Source organism: Thalassophryne amazonica, chromosome 4, assembly GCF_902500255.1.
Source record: "Thalassophryne amazonica chromosome 4, fThaAma1.1, whole genome shotgun sequence".
Classification (NCBI taxonomy): Eukaryota; Metazoa; Chordata; class Actinopteri; order Batrachoidiformes; family Batrachoididae; genus Thalassophryne; species Thalassophryne amazonica.
The window spans coordinates 11329435-11349186 of NC_047106.1; the positions used below are offsets into that span (position 1 = coordinate 11329435).

Consider the following 19752-nt stretch of genomic DNA (forward strand, 5'->3'; position numbering starts at 1 on the left):
TTTCAAATTGTTTTTGGAAATTATGGGCCATCCAGATTATTACCAGCACAAAGTTCAAAAGCCAGCATCTGTGATAGTATGGGGGTGTGTTCGTGCCCATGGCATGGACAACTTACACATCTGTGATGGCACCATCAATGCTGAAAGGTACATCCAGGTTTTGGAGCAACACATGCTGCCATCCAAGCAACATTTTTCTTTCAGGGACGTCCCTGCTTTTTCAGCAAGACAATGCCAAGCCACATTCTGCACGTGTTACAACAGCGTGGCTTCATAGTAAAAGAGTGCAGGTACTAGACTGGCCTGCCTGCAGTCCAGACCTGTCGCCCATTGAAAATGTGTGACATATTATGAAGCACAAAATATGACAACGGAGACGCCGGACTGTTGAACAACTGAAGTCGTACATCAAGCAAGAATGGGAAAGAATTCCACCTACAAAGCTTCAACAATTAATGTCCTCAGTTCCCAAACGCTTATTGAGTGTTGTTAGAAGGAAAGGTGATGTAACACAGTGGTAAACATATCACTGTTGCAGCTTTTTTGAAACGTATTGCAGGCATCCATTTCAAAATGAGCAAATATTTGCACAAAAACAGTAAAGTCTATCAGTTTGAACATTAAATATCTTGTCTTTGTGGTGTATTCAAATGAATATAGGTTGAAGAGAATTTGCAAATCATTGTATTCTGTTTTTATTTACATTTTACACAACGTCCCAACTTTATTGGAATTGGGGTTGTATGTCACATTATTGAGGTTGGGATAGACCAGTGGTCTGCATTCGTAGTTAATAATTGGCACCCAGGGTGTCTTTGTAATGTGGCAGATTTGACAACTCACGGCACTAATGCACACACCCAAACCTGACATTCTTGCATTCATTTTATAGGTAAAGTACATTGGTCACCCCGACACTGAAGTATAAATCATTTTTGGAACTTGCTAACACTGTGAAATTAATTGAAATTACAGCTGAAAGAAGAATCTTAATACAAGGCAACAATAAATACTACATTTAAGTTTTTGGAACATGTTGAACGATTTTTTTTTTTTTTTTTTTACATTGGTAATGTCTGTCATCAAAGTCAAATTAAAATATTTTAGTCACGAAATGGTGAAGCACACCAAAGATGAGTTTTATTTCAGTCTCAATGTTGTAGAGCTCTGAAATGATCATCAACACAGGTTACCAGCTTGTTTATGGGACATAGAGGAGAAATACATGTACACCAGTGTATTATCAGCATAGTGACTGTTTCTTCGTTACTCAGAGACCAGCTCTCTCAAACACATTCATTCAAAACGAAAATCTATGAAGCAGAAGGATGGAGTGTAACAGGTTTGTTCTGTTAAATCACACTTAAATCATTCAAACAAATATTCCAGGTTCCACCATCTGTTGATGATGAGCATCACCTAGACCAGGAGATCCACAACACAGTGAGGAAAATCATCAGGGACTTTGTCTCCTCCTGGTATTGCACCGTGTCCTCTAGGAGTGGTTTTGAAATGGAAGTTCAAGACGCCATGATCTCCATGGCAATGGAGCTGAAAACACGTGCGAGACGGGTGGACAGGAAGGTATTATTGGGAGGGAAGTCAGTGTCAGTGTTGGGTGAACACTCTTTACATCTGATGTCTGAACTTTATGTGTTTGCTGCAGGAACTGACCCAGAGGATCCTGGACTTGTTTGGCTGCCACCTGCAGGATTATCTGAGAGCCAAAGAGCTGGTGAGTGAGCAGATTGGACAGAGGAGCAATGACGGAGAGCGGCTGTGGAAGGCGTATTCCAGAGTTAGCACACCTCATCCCATCATGGGCAGTGATACGGTGGAAGTCAACTACACCAGAGCAGTGGTCAATTTGCTGCTGCACATTTTGGTGCCATCTCCTCACTTGGAAACTTGCTCTGGTAGATTTGTAGTCGGAGAGCTTATCACCTGCAATGTCCTACTTCCTCTTGTTGCCAAGCTGTCCGATCCCGACTGGTTAAATCTTCTCATGGTTGAAGTATTTACTAAGTCGAGAGAGTGTCGTGCCACAGTTACAGGAGATCCGCTGACTTCATCCCTCCCGCCACCGCCACCACTGCAAGCTTCATGTGCTGACTCAGAGCGAACTCCACAACCAGATATAGCACTTGTACTTCAAAACAGTAGTGAAGTTCCTCCATACTGCATGTCAGCCTTAAGGTCAGAGACTGAAGTGATCAGTGATGCACAGATGGCCACACCCAAGTTTCCTGGCTTTGACATAATGGACTCAGAAGAATGTTCACAGAACAACCCTGAAGAAGGAGAGCCCACTGGACCCTTCTTAAGGAATTACCTTAGACCAGGCAAGTCAAATCCCTTTTACCAGGAAAATGACTTTGACCTAGATTCTCCACTGACTGACTATAAACGGAGTCCAATTGATTCTTTGCTCATGATTACCCAAGAGGATGGCCTATATGATATCCAGAAAAACAGCACCACATCGATTGAGAATGTTATATACTTGGAGGACGGTTACGGTGGCCTAGTGGATGGCTCTTGCCCTAAGGTCTTGGTGAATTCAGAGTCAGCAGACCCTGCTGATGGCTTTGGCTCCTCATCATTAAGGACTCTTAGTTCGACAAGCCTCCAGGACCTGGAGAGGGAAGGAATGTCACCACATCAAACCAGAGAGCTCCTTCTGGGAGTAGGGCAGAATGTTCTGGGTAGTTCTCAAGAGCTTACTGTAGTCAGTCCATTGCAGGGCTCTTCCCCCATGTCGTCCTTCAGTTTTGAGCCACTCAGCAGCCCAGAGGGACCGGTCATTATTCAGAACCTCCGCATTACCGGCACCATCACAGCTAAGGAACATCGTGGGACCGGCTCACACCCTTACACTCTCTACACCATCAAAGTAAGGACATGAAAATCTTGATGTGTATATATTTTGTGTATAGTATTTCAGTTGAGAATATTGTTAATATTTTTGTATGAAATTTGCGGTGAGCTTTGTGCGATACGGTGACTGTTGTGTTGATTTTGTTGTTTTCAGTATGAGACTGCAGTGGGTTGTGAGAACCCAGGGAGCATTCAGCCGGTCTCTGGGGATGTAGAATCTGTACAGACCGTTTGTGAGAATTTGCCATCCATTCAGCCGGTAGCTTACCACATGGTCAACCGGCGATACAGCGAGTTTCTCAACCTGCAAACACGGCTGGAAGACAGACCAGAACTACGTAAACTCAGCAAAGGTCAGAGGGATGGATTTTTCATCTTTTGGTGCTACAGAGAGCTTTGTGGGGGGGAGGGGGGCAGTGTCACAGAGAGAAGAGAAGGAATGTCTTTATTAAAGAAGTAGGTTGAAACAGTTTTTTGAAAAATGTATTATCTTGTTCAGTTTCTCATTTCAGCTGTTTCTGTTGGAATGGAACTAACAAGTACAGAGTGCGTGTAATGTTGGAAGTGTTGGGAAGGTTACTTTTGAATTGTAATGGGTTGAAGATTGCTAGTTGCTGTTAAAAATATAATAAGTACTGTATTTTCTGGTGTATAAATCACTTTTTTACTCATTTGGGAGGTCTTACGACTTATGAACTCACACAGAAGTCATTATTAATAACATAATAATAATGTTTCGGAGTGTTAGACGACAAGTTGGGACATGCCCAGCTCTCCACAATTTCTCTTATACTCACTCGACTGGTAAGCACTGAAAGCCGAGATAGGCATGTCCCAACTTGTCTTTTAACTCTCTGAAATGGAGGTGTTCCTTTGTCTCGCTCCATCAGCGAATCGGTTGTGACGCGCAAAGCCTCCGCGCGGCTTTCCATGACAAAATCTCTTGTTAAAAGTGAAATCTGCCGGAAAATGGCTGATGTCCAGCTCTTGTGATAACCAGAGAAAATGCACACGACGGTCCTGGCTCCACACAGCGATCCGTTTAGAAATGATGTGGTGGTTTCTGCCTCTCGATGGTGGCTCGGAGCGCGGCGCGCCGAGCGCCATTGTGGGCCGTCCTTAAAGCTGTAGTAACACTCCTTATTCTCTGTGAAGCCCGTAAAATTTTCACCGAAAGCCAGATAAATTTTTCTAATGGTTTCCAGCTGTATGTCTCTAACAGTTTCTGAAAAAAATTCTGATGGGAAAAAAAGCCCAAATCATTCCGCCATTTCCTCGCAATGAAACAACGATGAGAGGGGTGGACCAGTGCTCACTCAAAGCCTGCCCACAGGCAAATGACGCAACCGACAGGCGTGGAAAAACTCACGTATGCGCACGAAGGTTCAAGCTTGGCTGACGTAAAAACATATGAATCAAATCCATATAGTTTTTGAAAAAAATAAAAAGGTCCGTTACTTTTCTCACAGACCTCGTATGTGATTTTTTTTTTTTTTTTTTTTTTTTTTTTTTTTTTTTTGCACTGGGGTGTTACTTGTATACCAAAAAAATCACATATTTGTAATTAATAATGGGAATCATAATGACTATTTATTTAGGACTTTCCCACGGGAAGGGTGGTGGACAAGTGGTCAGTGCTCTTGTTTTCAGTGCAGGAGGTTCCCTGTTCAAACCCCATCCCTGCCACTTTTCCTAATGTAATGTGGATTTGCATCAGGAAGGGCATCCGGCATAAAATGTGTGCCAATTCAACATGCAGATCCACCTCAGATTTGCTGTGGTGACCCTGAGTGAAAACAAGAGAGCGGCCGAAGGGGCTTACTTTATTATATAGGACTTTCCCACTTAAAGAAATAAACTCTAGTAATACACTAATAAAGGCCAATAATAAAAAGTACACTCCAACAATGCACAAAAATCACAATTTAAGGAGCCCAAAATACAGAAAAAGGGGTACTCCGGTGTGAATTGTACTCAGGAAAATACGGTAATACAACGGTTTCAGTTTCATGTAATGCAACTTATGTGTCATTACTTTTCTAACCAGTATTTTAAACTGCACAGTGAACGTAAAAATGTGAATTTAAAGATGGAAGTGTAGACCTCACAACAATAATCACTGTTGAAAATTCTTAAATAGATTTTTAGTTCAGATTTCATGGTCGCCTGCAGAGACCATCTGCCCCTCTCCCATTTATCCCAGTTTAACAACATTACAAACAGTCTGACTGTGACCGCTTTGTGCGCAATAACAATTGCCAGATTTGTCGATAATCACTCAATATGATTTCTCATGTCGAGGGAAGATCAAAAAGTTGTTACATGTTGCAGGACGTGCAGGACAAAATAAGGACCTATGAAATTGTTCTGAAATATGCCGTTCCCACCCAGCAAAGATGTAATTTGGCCTTTCGTATTTTACACATTAGGTTTATAACATTTTTTATCTAAAGGTAATCTATTTATAATCACCAATTTCATTTTATTTTCATTTATATAGCACCAAATCACAACAAAGCTGCCTGAAGGCGCTTCACACATGTAGGGTCTAACTTTACCAACCCCCAATATTTTAACTTGTAACACTCTCACTCATCACTCATCTTCAACCGCTTTTCCGGGTTTGGGTCGCGAGGGCAACAGCTCCAGCGGGTCACCCCAGACTTCCCTCTTCCATGCCACATTGACCACCTCTGAGTAGGGGGCCCCGAGGCGTTCCCAGGCCAGTGTGGAGATATAATCTCTCCACCTAGTCCTGGGTCTTCCCCGGGGTCTCCTCCCAGATGGACATGCCTGGAACACCTCCTTCGGGAGGTGCACAGGAGGCATCCTTACCAGATGGCTGAACCACCTCAGCTGGCTCCTTTCACCGCGAAGGAGCAGCGAACTATTTACTCCACAAGACTGATTGTTAGATGTTTTTGAGGCGTTTAGCTGAATTTGTGGGTGCTTGAAGTATAAAGTTTGAAGTTTAGTTGGAGGCAGCAGTTTATAGATTAGACGTGTATCTTTTCTTGGGATTCCAGATGTTGTTCGACATCATCTGTGATTTCTCTATGGTTGGCCTCCAGGTTTTTAATTGTGTTTTGATCTAGTCTGACTCTGGTTTAGGTGTGAAAGGTCCAAAGAAGATATTTCCAGACATGCCATTTGGAAACATGGACAGTGACAAGATCGAAGCCAGGAAAGGACTTCTGGAGACCTTTCTAAAGGTCGGTGGATTTACAGCACCAGTACCATAACTCTCTCCCTCCACTAGGAAGTGTAAACAAACTTTGACACTTCCTGTTTTGGCCTGTTTTGCAGGTTTGCAGCAAAATGTAACGTAATTCTCGATTTGACCCACCTGGTCATGGACAAACTGGTTCATTGGTTTTAGAGGATCATGTAAAGACCAACAGAAAAACACAGATTTAACATGTGACCATCATTCTGTCCTCGTTTCCAGCACCTGTGTGCAATCCCTGAAATAGCCAACAGTGAAGAAATGCAGGAGTTTCTGGCTCTCAACACAGACGCCAGGATCGCTTTTGTCAAGAAGCCGTTCTTGGTGTCGCGCATAGACAAGGTTTGGACCTCCGTGTTTTATTATTGAGTATTTTTTTATGTACCCTACACTGTGAGCTTTGGGAGGTTTTTGATACTTAGCCAAGAATTCTACCAAAATAACCTTTAAACAATCCTGATTCATACATGTGATGAATCCTTGACTTCAGGCTCAGCATGTAAAACATTCAGACTGTCAGTTGGAAAAGTTGGCACGTTGATGGTGTGCAAAGAGGAACTTGAATAGTGTGACTGTTTGAAAAGTGTGTCTGAGGCGTGGTGGAGTTCTCGGTGACACTGTGATGTAAAATGTGCACGTGTGCTTCAGATTGTCGTCAGTGCCATTGTGGACACTCTGAAGACAGCATTTCCTCGTTCAGAACCTCAGAGCCCCACGGAGGACAACGAAACAGAGGTGGACGCGAGCAAAATAACCACCGACAAGAAGAGCAAGTACGAAACACACACATGGAATCTGGCCATGTTTTATTCATTCATTTTCTGTACCCACTTACTCCAATCAAGGGTCATGTTTATTTGGGGGGGCTGGAACGTATCTCGGTAGTCATAGGGCGAGAGGCGGGGCCCGTCTTTCACAGAGCCACATACAGACAAACACATTTACACCCACACAAACACCTGCAGGCTAATTCGTGCAGCAGATAAGTGAATATTTACTGAGGGATCCTTCAAATGGTGATGCAAGCACCAAATTTGGCACACATACTCCTTAGACATTACTCTTTTAAAAATGCCGGGTACCCACGTGAACTTTCAATAGGTGGCCAAGAAGGGGTCAATTGAAGTATTACACAGGGGTCAAAATTTAAAAATGCTCCAATCATATTGAAAGGTATTCCATATTATTTGTCTGATCATAAAGATTCAAAAGTTAAAGTTGCTCCAATTAGTTGGGTGAATACGGTTTTTCAAAGGAATAGTTTGCATCATGTATCATGCTTACCGTATTTTCCGGACTATAAGTCGCACCGGAGTATAAGTCGCACCAGCCACTTTATCCATTATAAAGAAAAATAAACCATAGATAAGTCGCACTGGAGTATAAGTCGCATGGACATACAGGTATGTTAACTTAACATGAAAGTTCAGATGATAATATTATGATATTATGATGATAATATCTGCACATTGTTCGAGCACCCATGTGCGGACTCGTTCCTCTAGCTGTGGCCGTCTAGCTTTTAGCCCGCGATTAGCTTTTTTTGTTTTTTTTCATGGTGGTTAGAGTAACCTCTGCTTTCCTCCAGTCCCTCACAAGTTTCTCACTCACTCCAAACTCTCTCTCTGCTGATCAATTACCGTTTTCGGATGCATATTTCACCAGTCGCAACTTGTAATCTGCAGAGTATCCTTTTCTTTTTGGTGGCATTTTTTTCTGGCCTTCTCCATTGTCTTATTAAGTTATCAGTAATGTTGAAATTTCTATTTTTCTATGGTAGTCAGAAGTCGCAGGAACAGTCACACAAGCCTTGAGCACCCTCTCGTGAGCTGCATTTTACCTATGGATATGTTTGCATTTTGCGGACCACATTGCGAGCCGAACCATGCAGCACCTACCTGCGCAGCTCATGACCTCCCTGTGGTGTCGAAGCCAGCTCCTTCCAAGTGCAGATGCTAATCCTCCGCCGTCGCTCACCCAGTGCTCCCACACAGCTCTGAGCATCAACTCTGCTCACACTGATATCCAAGGGTTGAAGCTGTTTTGTTAGCCCTCCCGGAATAAGCACCGTGTTCGTCTGCTTCACACGCTGTTTCACAATCATTGTCTGGGTGAAGTGAGGAATACGCGTCCAATGTTCTGTTCTCTGATTGGTTATCGCGACCAGCGTGACCTATAGGACGGCTGCCATACTACAGTGCCCATGATGCATTGCATTTCCGGCCATTTTAAATCTTAGAGCGACTCTGTCACGTAAAATTGTTTTATTACGGTAAATTAATTGAGAATCTACCGGTATATTTTTCATTTATAAGTCGCACTGGAGTATAGGTCGCACCCCCTGCCAAAACATGTAAAAAAGTGCGACTTATAGTCCGGAAAATATGGTAGTTATCATGTTACAGGGTAGCATATGTCACATGTCATAGAGTCCAATGGATGCTGATATTGTTTAACCTTTACTTTTCAAACCAAGCATGCAACACGGTCAGAACTATTCCATTTATTAATTCTATTAGCTCAACCAGTAATTTGCACCACTTTTTACCAAAATTGGAGCAACTTTAACTTTTGACCCCTGTACAAACTGAAATTGACCTTTCTTAGTGTTCTTGCTGTTTTTACCCCATAACTCCAGACCATTCATTCACAGATAGTCCAAACTATACCTTTTTGGAATCTTTATTATCAGACAAATAATATGGAATACCTTTCAGTATGATTGGAGCATTTTTAAATTTTGACCCCTGTGTAATACTTCAATTGACCCCTTCTTGGCTGCCTATTGAAAGTTCACGTAGGTACCCCGGCATTTTTAAAAGAGTAATGTCTAAGGAGTACGTGTGCCAAATTTGGTGCTTGCATCACCATGTGAAGCATTTTTTTCAGTTATCCGCTGCACTAAATTTAGAGTCACCAATTCACCTAATCTGCATGTCTTTGGAGGCGTTAGGAAGCTGGAGCACCCAGAGGGAACCCACACTAGCCACTAAGCCACTGTGCCACCAGCCATATTTTAGATTACCATTACCATTAAAAATGACAAATTAAAAAAATTGTAATTCTGTTACCGTAGAGTTATCCATGAGCATCCACAGTTGCGATGCTCAGTTTTGTAAAAACATACAGTACTGTCAGTACCCTGCTACCGTCTACGGTAATAAAGAATGGCCAAAAAGAGTGCACGATGATCGACTTTGCCGTGCTGAATGACTTTCTTCTGATGGCTGCCGGTGACAATAACAAACATGGTTTTGTGTTTCTTCACCCTCAGGTCTCGTCTGAGGTTTCCCAGTAAAAACATTCCCTTCATGAACGGAGCAGACATGAGGCCAGCCGTTTTGTTCAGTTCGGAACAAAGTAACACAGTAAGTGACGTTCTCAGAGCTGATCGACACAGTCTGAGGCATCGTGTCCATGTTTTTCATCAGAAAAATTCAATTGAAGTTAATCCATTCAGCCATAACCTTCAAGATAATGTGTCTGTGCATGGATCTGCAGAGCACCTGCAACAGGATCTGCAGCATTACGTTCATCAAAAAAATCAATTCAAGGTTCTTTTCTGCAGATTAAACAAAAGATGAAGCCTTATTATCTCTGTTCATGAAGGTGTTCAACGGGATGTCCCTTGTGGAGTTTGAAGTCTTGATTAGCAAACAGGAGACACTTTCCATCAGAGTGGAAACGGAGAAAGGCAACAGTCCAGCAATCGAAGAACTCAGAAGCTGTCGAAACGAGCACGTGAAACAACAGCAGAGTCCGGAGTCAAGTAAGAATCGTGAACTGTAGAAATACGTAGCACAGAATATTGTAAGATTGTTTCCACTCTGCTTATCACGAGTTCATGGTCGTCATAGCATGTTAGGTTTGTTCAGGAGAAAAGAAGTCAAGACCACACAAAGTAAAAAAGAAATCACATTTAAAGGTGTAGTCCCTTTTGATTTTTCACAAATTTCATGAAATTTCTGGTAAAGTACTTATTTTTGGGAAGGGATTGATGTTAATTTCGCTCTGTGAAATTTTTGAGACATGAAGCAGGAAACTCTTGAAGCTCGTGCTGCATTCAGTGGACACCAGGAACTCAGAATTTGCAACCAGGAAGAATACAAATGTAGAGTCCAGTAGAGCTGTGAAGTCTCCTCACTGACTCGTTTTGTCAACCCCAGTAAAAATGTTGCAGTAACTGACACACTCGACCTGTGGAATTTTTTAATCTTACTTGTCCAGCAGAGATCTTGCAAACGTTTGTGTGAAATACGTGGAGATTTTCTGTATGTTAACCCAAGTCGATCTCTGGCTACCTGTGTTTACTTGCTGTGTCAGTTGCTTCAATTTGTGTGTATATATATATATATATATATATGTATATATATATATATATATATATATATATATACATATATATATATATATGTATATATATATATATATATATATATATATATACATATATATATATATATATATATATATATATATATATATATATATATATATATATACATATATATATATATATATTTTTTTTTTTTTTTTTTTTTTTTTTGGCCAAGTCTGCCCTTGAAGGATTGGAAAAAAGCAAAACGCTCCCCCCACCCACCCCATTATCTGACATTGACACAGAAAGTGTGTGTTGGAAACTTGTCCTTGTACTTTATCCCATGTGGGTCACAATTCCAAATAGTTTCCAGATGAGGTGACCTTTCCGCACATTGTGAAACCATGATTGGAACACTAAGGGACAGAAAATCCTGAACTGTGAAAACAGTCCAAAGGAACAACACCTTTAAAATCACACTTGTTTATTTTTTAGTTGAAGTGTAACATGCAGAACTTTGGATTTTTAATTCATAAAAAAGGTGCCACTTTGACACAAACAAAATGAAGAAACACATCAGTGAGTCAAAGCAATGTCTGATTTACAAAAAACCCCCCCAAAAAAACAAAGAAGCGAGACTGAAGCTAATGGTAAGATTTCAGACAAAAATGTTTTTGCAAGGATTTTAAAGGTGATAAAATCAATTTGTAATTTAAACATGTGTGAACGTGGCCTGTGTTGACATCATGTTGTCTTCTCTGTTTGAGCCAGTTTCCATTTTAACTTGATCGGAGTCGGATCATCTGATCAAAACCAGCTTGTTGCACATCCCAGACGACCGGCTCGTGGTCAGAGCAGATTCCAAATCTGGCAGAAATTTAATGCTGAACTGAGGTTACAGGAATAAGAGCTGGTGACTTTGCTTTAACGTCTCCTTTCTCAACTTGCCATTTCCACTCAGCAAGCACAAAGAATGGAAACCGGTTCAGTGCCTGTGTGGAAGAAGGCACTGGCTGTGTTACGGCTGAATGTGCACCTTGTGCACAGTAACATATTCAAAGGAATCTTCAGTCATGACCTTGGCTGCAATTAAAAAAATGTTTTGAGTTTTGCCCCCAATGATCTTTACCCAGTAATTGACCTTTGGTAAATTTATTCTCACCTGGACTGCTCCTCAGCCCACCTCCATATGTATTCCAAGTTTGGTGCATATTGGTGGAGGTGGGACTAAAATAGACTTTGAGCTTAAGGGAAACTCCAGGCTCAACCTTCATCCACATACCAAGTTTGGTGGAATTCGGACAGAGGACCTGGTTGGAGTACAGCAACAAACACATGAGATGATTCAGGCCATTCTTCTGAAGACTGAAAACGAGATGGTTTGTTTTGTTTCTTTTTCTGAATGTTGAGAAAAACACAGATCACACAGATCTCATTGCAACCTGTGTGCCCTTATAATTTAGATATTTGGTTCAGTACCACAGCGTCATCTTTCTTCATCACCGGGACTCTCAGTACAGGAAAATGATCTCATGAGCATCATATGGGAACTGTCTCTGTCTTTACTGGATGATTCAATGAGACATTCCTTCTTTAATTGGATCCAAATTTCATTTCTCCTTTGTTAGGCATCTGGCCATTGTCTTTGTAAAGACTTTTTTTTAATTATTTTTTTCCCATTTGGGGTGAATGACGGTTGAAAGAAGCAGCTGCTTCTCACCAGACAGATCTGAAGTGTTCCTTGACAGAGTGGTGGATCTCCTCCCTTCAGAGCAGATACTGTAGAGGCCAGAATCCCTGACAGCTGACTTTGTTTACAAGTAGAGTCACACCCACATATTCATAGTAACCAGATTAAATTAGTGCCGTCCACTTGTATTGTACTCAGTAAAAGAGGTTAACATGAGAAATCATTTTTTGTTGTTCATTCAAAACCAGCATTTTAATCGCAGCAGATCAGTAATCAGGTTACTTTCAGACCACCTGCTGTATTTTGAATGACATTATGTGATCGTCTTAAATGGATGTCGCTCATATTGACTCTCATTCTGTCCATTTTCCATGGTTGGAAAAACTCACAAAGAATAAAGTTAGAGAGGTTTTATAATTGTCTTGATGGTAAGTGTCAGATATCAAAACATTTTGAGTGGTTTCACATTTTAGGCCTTTTAAGGTGCTCTAAATGTCATGTTAGGCCATCAGTACCCAACAACTATTTCATATGCTAAGATCAAGTGTCATAGAATGAAGGAACCTCCCTCTGTTGTGTGTGTGTGTTTTATTTTGAGCTTTTTTTTCCTTTACATTCCTGGACTGGCTGTACATGGATATTATTTGAATATGAGACCCACACTGTGAAACCCTCATCCCTCCCAGTCCTTATAAAGAGGCAGTAGTATTCGCTGCATAGTACTGTGCTTTTACAGATAAGTAGCAGCTTAGCAGAATTCAACAAAAATCTGTTGTTTTTTTTCCCCCCACACAGAGTTGTGTGGCCTGTTAAGGGCTACAACTGATGTTCATTCTGTTCAATATGAAGAAAGGAGAGTTGGAGAGGAGAGGCTGAGGAGGGAAGTCATGTTTTGGTCCTGAGATGCTGGTGCTAGTGCAGCATAAAGTCGCAGGAAAACATTTGTAGCCGTTTTTAACTCCAGAACCTGAAATAAAACAGCAACAACAAAAAAAATCCCAGAAACACTACAAATTTATCACAACAGATTAGCTGAATATAGATATTCTCAGGCACTCACATTTTCTGTAGTCCTTCAGCTCATCATATGCGTCAAAATCATTTTTTTTTTCTAAATGTCTCATTTAAAGTTTAGTACTCTTTTATGATTTATGACATTGTGACTGTTATACTCCATGACGTTTTTGCATTCTACCTACTTTTGGTCATGATTGTGCATTTTACACAGAGGTGCACAACTTGCAGGAGCAGTGAAGAATAAGCAGACAGTGAGTAAATATGTGACGGGAGCAAAAAAAAAAATTAAAATCTGGAAACTGCCTCAGGTTCAGAGCTTTAATTGTTTTTAATTTGTTGTTGAATTATTTTTTAATTTTTTAATTGTTAACTTAAATTTTAAATTTAATAAATTAATTTTAATTCATTTAGGAGTGCTGCAGGAGGCACTGCCCTCCCGTCCTCTGACCAGTTGAGGGCAGTATTCATAAATGAATAGTGGTTGAAGTTGTGCCTTCCTGACCTGTGTAGTCCTTATGAAATGCTTAACTGAAACACATGATATAATTTAATTTCAGATATGTTTTCAGTACGGCTCTACATGCTCATAATGTCAATCCGAAGCTGTTTTTATCAAAAAATTTGGAACTGCTGTGCCTTGCTCATTGAGAACATTGCAGGCATGTCAAACTCTATCATGCTGAGGGCCGTGCACCGATTATCAAACGGAAATAAAGCGTGGCTATTTACATATGGATGACATTATCAATCTTATGTAAAAGAATTGTTGACTTACAAAAGGTTATATCACAAAAATCATCAAAAACACATTTTTTGGGGAAAGAGAAAATTAGATATTGGAACATTTGTGTTTTAGTTTTGGAGCTGAATAAGTGACTCAAACACAGGAGGGAGTGAGGAATACTCTGATACTAACAGCAATAATGCACATATATGCCAAAAAAAAAAACAAATAAACAAAAAAGCAAACAAACAAACAAAAATATTTTGGGGTTTACTTTGGATGCTATCTTTGTTCCGGATTTTTTTTTAAAATCTCAATTCCTGGTCTCCACCTTGTGGTTTTCCTTTCAGCCATCTGTCATTGTGAACACACTATATTCTGTCATTGCATGTTCCCACAATTGTGTTTTTGTTTTGTGAGTTTAATGGACAAACCAGATGGTCACTCTACTGAGCCTGGTCTGCTTTAGGTTTCTTTCTATAATAAAAAAAAAATCCTGGAGGGAGTTTTCCGTACCGCTCTCTACAGTGTGCTTGCTCATGGGGTGAATAAGATTTAAACCTTTCTTGGGTATAACATCTTGGGACAACTTCCATTGAGATTTGGTTCTGTACACAGTATTTTCTGGACTATAAGTGGCAGCAGAGTATATAACATATTTTACTCAGATCAGTGTATAAGTGACATTCGTTTTTATAATGTGGTGCAACTGCTTAATGCAACAAGATGCAAAATTAATTTAATTGGCACGTGATTCATTTATAATACAAAACCCTAGCTAGCAGAAGCTAACGGGCTGATTAATGTTACTGTACAAAGCACAAAAGACTAGTAAGTAACGAGAGAAACCTACTTCCTGTTCCTAATGAACAGACACAGATGTTATGGAGCTAAACATCTGCATGGTTATCTCACTGAATGTAAATAAAAATTTTAATTGATTTATAGATTTTTAAAACATTATAATTAGCTTTATGTTAGCCTAGCCTTCCTCCTTGTGGTTTCAGCTGCCAATTAGTGTGAAGGTTATTCAGTCTCTTTATTATTTCAGTTTATTTCAGTTTGAGAGCATGATTTATTAATTTCACTCAATCATTTATACCCAGCACATCCTCCATCATTCAGATATTCTTCTGCTGCTTCTTTTTTTGCGGCAATTGGCATCCACCTTAATGATGCATTACCGCCACCTTCTGTTGTGGAGTGTGGATCTGACAGTACCACAGTCAGATCAGTATACAGGAGCTGCTTGCCATGTAAATGGTGCCGTGTTGTGGCCGTAGGTAGTTCAGTATTTTTATTTATTTATTTATTTACTTAGAAGATGCTTTGAAATCTACATCATAGGTACAGCCAAACAAGTTTAAAAAAAAGCAAGAAAATGTGGTATAAAAATTGAACTGAATTGGGCTGGTGCACCCAGTGTGAAGACATTAAATGCATAATGATTTGCATACAAATTGAACAGTAGTATATGCAGATCATGTGATGATGTGATTTGATGAGCCATTGTCTGGGTGGGGTACAATCTGTAATGGTATGTGATGTGTTTCTGTGTGTTTTGGTTGTGCTGTTCAGTGTCTGAGACGGCGCTGGCTGAGGTGGCCCTGAACATTTTGTGTCTGCTGATGAAGGAGCAGTGGAGCTGGTTGTGCACTGAAAACATTCAGAGGACCATCAAGCTTCTGTTTGGGACCCTGATAAACAGGTACCGTCTCCATTTTAGCAGAACGCATTCTCCCCTCAGCCACATGTATTCTGGTCCTCCCGCTGTATTTCTGTTGACCCTTTTCTAAAAGTAGAGTTTATAAAGTTCTTTCCAGGAAGACACCAAAATATTGATGGAAAAAAGATACAAATCGGGTGCATATTTAAATCAAATTAAAGCAGCTCCTAATGAAAAGATGATGTTCCTTGATGAAAACATTGGCCTGCATGGAGCTGAGTTAGGTAACCCAGAATGTGTAAACATGATCTAAAAGATGGTGCGGAGTTTGCTGTTTATTATCTGTCGGCAGGATGTTTCCCAGACCTTGTGATGCAAAATCTTCTGCTTTACATTGACGCCTGTGCCACTGGTTTCCCATCAACGCTCTGTTTCAGAACAGAAAAAAAAAATTCACAAATGTTCTCGGTGATCTTTTTTGTTTGTTTTTTTTTAATCTATCACCCGTCCATAAAGAGAGTGGCTATACGCCCAACCGTTGGGTCAATAAAGTAAATTCACGAGCATATACGCTCAACCACAACCGACTAATGAGCTCGCTTGTAAGCTCACTTTCGGTTTCAATGCGGGAGGGAAAAAAGGTGGATATTTTTTCGCCGGCTGTGGGAGGGTTCGCAGCCCGCAGAGCTGTGAGCTCTAAAGCAGTTCTGTTTGGCTCATCACACCCAGGGAACTGTGTCAAAGTAACATCATCTTACAGCCAACAAGTAGCATTTTGTTCAAAAATCCGTTTTGTCGTTGTTAACAGGCTTCCATTCAAAATGCTTATGAAGTTTGTCTGTTTTCATCCATTGCGGTGTTTTCACAGTAATTAAAGACGGCGCCATTAAATGTGTCAAACATACGCCTCAATAGAGCCTTAAAAAGTGGTGTAAAAATGTAATTTAGATGCACAAAATGTCAAATACATGATCACAGTTGGGTGAATAAGATAAGACATTATATTTATCTGCCCAACACTTGTGCATGTAATGTTCAATGTGTGACTTATCTGCCCAACGGTTGGGCGAATAAGGTAGGACATTATATTTATGTGCCCAACGGTTGGGCGTATAGCCTTTGCCGTCAATAAATTAGGTATGCTGGTAAACAAGTCCTGTGTTTAATTTGATTGTGGTGCATTATGAGATAAATGTTTTATTTTATTTCACACATAACAAATGGGCTTTAATTATTAATTTGAAACACACAAGATTCTCACAATATTAATAAGAGACCCAGAAGTTTGTTTTTCTGTCTTAATTTTCTTTGATATATTTGTAGCAAGAGAAACATCCTAACTTGACACTTTTGTATCTCACTTAAAAGCTCCAAGGATGCTGTGATCCAGGATGCTGTGATCCTGGTCATTCCAATCTGGGTTATTCAGTTTGGTGGACCCATGTGAAGCTTTGATTAGACAACCTGGAGTCAATCATCTGAGATGAATATATGCTATAAATAATGTTATTGTTATTGTAGCACTGTAGCTTCAGCGCCTACTACAAGAAATCCCACTGGTTGCCACGTCTCAATGTGGTTGCACTTTTAGGTGTCTAAGTCAAAGCCACTGTACGAAGTATTGTCCCATCCTCCAGAAAATTCAGATTATGTTTTAGTACTTGTAGTTGATGCAACAACGCAAATCATTTTCCTCTTTGTTTAAGAACTGTTGTCTTTGGATGACGCTGCCTCCTTAAAGTGCTTTTATGAGGTTTTCTGCTGCAGAGAGGAGATGGAAAGGTCTACTGTTGGGTCTGTAAACACAGCCAGATCGGGACATGAAGATACATTTCTGAGAGTAGATTGCACACCTGGAGCTGTTTATGAGCTCCAGATGGGACTCGGACGTATTCACAAGCAGTAGTTGAAGAGTTTGATTTCGAAAGAAAATCAGGCATCACTTGACTTTTTACAGTTTGACTCATTTAAAATCCAAAGTGAGGTATCCGTGCACTTACGTACTTTTAGTGGAGATGTCTGTGTGCACCTTTTCGTGGTTAAAATGTAGACGAGCATGTGGAAACACAAGTGCCTGCAGCACTTCTCCCTTTGGAGAATTCCTGGCATCAGCTCCCTGAACATTTGTCCCAGATCGGTATAGCTCCTGCTGCCAGTAAACCGAACACGCAGTCAGTGTTCTCAGGTTCTAGTGTTTGTCCTGCTTGATGTTCTGACCTCACATTCCTTGGGGTGTTGGCACAAGAATATCACTGCTTCATATTGACATTGGACTGTCTATTTTAAGGCGTACTGTCAGCCAAGAATGATAGGCCTGGTGCTTTTGTCTGGCCTTGTCTATATTAGGTGTCCGTCTGTCAGCATTGCAGAGACCGCTCTCTGTGTGGCAGGTATCGTGTCTTCATTCGTCGGACACTTCACCCCAGTGATTTCAGGTTTGTGGACAGACCTGATTATCTGAGAGTTGTTAATGGGAATACACCTTATGACAAAGTGTTTCTGTAAGTATTTTTGTTCAAAGATGTGACCAAAAAGTGATGTTCATTGTGTCAGGGCATTTTAAAAGTGTTTGGGCCACAGCCGGCAGGCTTTAGTCAGGATTTACTGATGTTTACTCAAACCAAGTCTGTGAATTTCAGGCTGTGCTCCAGGTCAGATTGAGATACAAAAGGCAAAGATGTAGCTGTCCAAGTGGCCGTTCCAAACTGAGCTTCAAAGTTTCATTTCGCAGTATTTCTGATATTAGCACCGAGCCACGTGGGCATAAACTGACCTCAGCGACCAGCCACCACCACCACCCTCAATTCAACAATAGTCTCATCCTCTGTTGATTGAAGATATTGTAAGTTTATGTTCGCTTGTACTGAAGAAGGCACAGGGTCATGTGATCTGTGTTCCCTTCATGGCAAGGAAACAAGACCGGTGAGTCTTAATGATAATCAGGGCTGTCTGATGACATATTGTCATATTAACGCATACACACGTGGACAAAACTGTTGGTGTCCCTACACTTTATGTGGACATTAGAATATATGGTCATAAATAAATGCAAGCAAAGGAATTTTGTTAAATCAAAATATTTATTAAAAAACTCCAAAGTTATTTGGCAACAAGAACAAAACAAAATGCTTTCATATGGTAAAACAAAAAGCACTAAAATAAAATGCTGTGACACACTTTGATGAATTTACAGTAACTCATCACTTTTACAACCACTTTTCTTTAGACAAGTCAGGGGATGAGCACCTGAACATTTCCCACTCAGTGTTTATGTCTTGTATGTCATTTACATCAATCTTTAAGAAATACAAACAGTATGGCACTCTATGGTAAATCTGTCTGGAGGAGGCAGTTCTCAAAAACTGAGTGACCGTGCAAGTGAGGAAAGCCACCAAGACACCCCTGACAACTCTGAAGAAGTGGTAGGCTTCTGTGGCTGGAGGAATTGTTCATCCATACAGTCAAACAGTAAATAAAGTGGACCCGTGAAATATATGGTGGGTATCATCACTATGTCATCCCTAAAGCTGTGTTCATATTTTCATTTAAACTTTATTTTGCACATTTTCTGCATTACTCTTAGACATCTTCATTAGAAGAACAAAGGTCTTTAGCGTCCCGTGCTTCCTGCCGTCCTCTATGGTTGTGAGATTTGGATGATAGCCAGCGGCAGGTTAAGACTGGATGTCCTTAGTGCAAGGTGTCTTTGGATATTCCTTGGATACTGCTGGAAAGACGTGCAGCCCCAAAAATGAATCCTTCATAAGTTTTAGACAACACAACAGCAAGAATTAAAAGCTCACCACCAGCCATCAACAACACTGGTCTAGTCTTTGCAGTATTTTGCAGATGTAAAAGATTTGCCTGGAGTCACTTGTGTGACATGCTTATTAAAGGACAGACTGATCAAAAATTAGGCCATAACATAGCTAATGTTAGCAATATTTAGTAAAGGATGCAAATTCAATTTATTTATATACACCAAATCACAGCATAAGTCCCCCCAAGTCACGTCACAAGGTTGAGGTTTAGATTTTACCCACCCCATGATCAAACACACTCACGACAACGGTAAAGAAAAGCTCCCTCAGCCTGTCTTTGTTATCAAATCAAATCAATTTTATTTGTATAGCGCCAAATCACAACAAACAGTTGCTTCAAGGCGCTTATGCCCCTTGGGGCACTGTACACTTATGCGATAAGTGTACAGTGTTTCTAAAAAGCAAAAGCTAAA

At 40.5% G+C, this 19752-nt stretch overlaps 1 protein-coding gene across 1 annotated transcript in view; it reads left to right on the forward strand.

The window, feature by feature from the left end:
* Positions 1 to 19752, forward strand: part of snx19b (sorting nexin 19b) — a 109903-nt gene that overhangs the window by 18405 nt on the left and 71746 nt on the right. Inside the window, exons 3-11 of the mRNA XM_034169070.1 lie at positions 1390 to 1584; positions 1667 to 2893; positions 3032 to 3230; positions 5989 to 6089; positions 6326 to 6445; positions 6752 to 6876; positions 9378 to 9471; positions 9713 to 9872; positions 15431 to 15560. Of these exons, the coding sequence (XP_034024961.1) occupies positions 1390 to 1584; positions 1667 to 2893; positions 3032 to 3230; positions 5989 to 6089; positions 6326 to 6445; positions 6752 to 6876; positions 9378 to 9471; positions 9713 to 9872; positions 15431 to 15560 (2351 nt within the window). The remainder of the gene's footprint in view (positions 1 to 1389; positions 1585 to 1666; positions 2894 to 3031; positions 3231 to 5988; positions 6090 to 6325; positions 6446 to 6751; positions 6877 to 9377; positions 9472 to 9712; positions 9873 to 15430; positions 15561 to 19752) is intronic.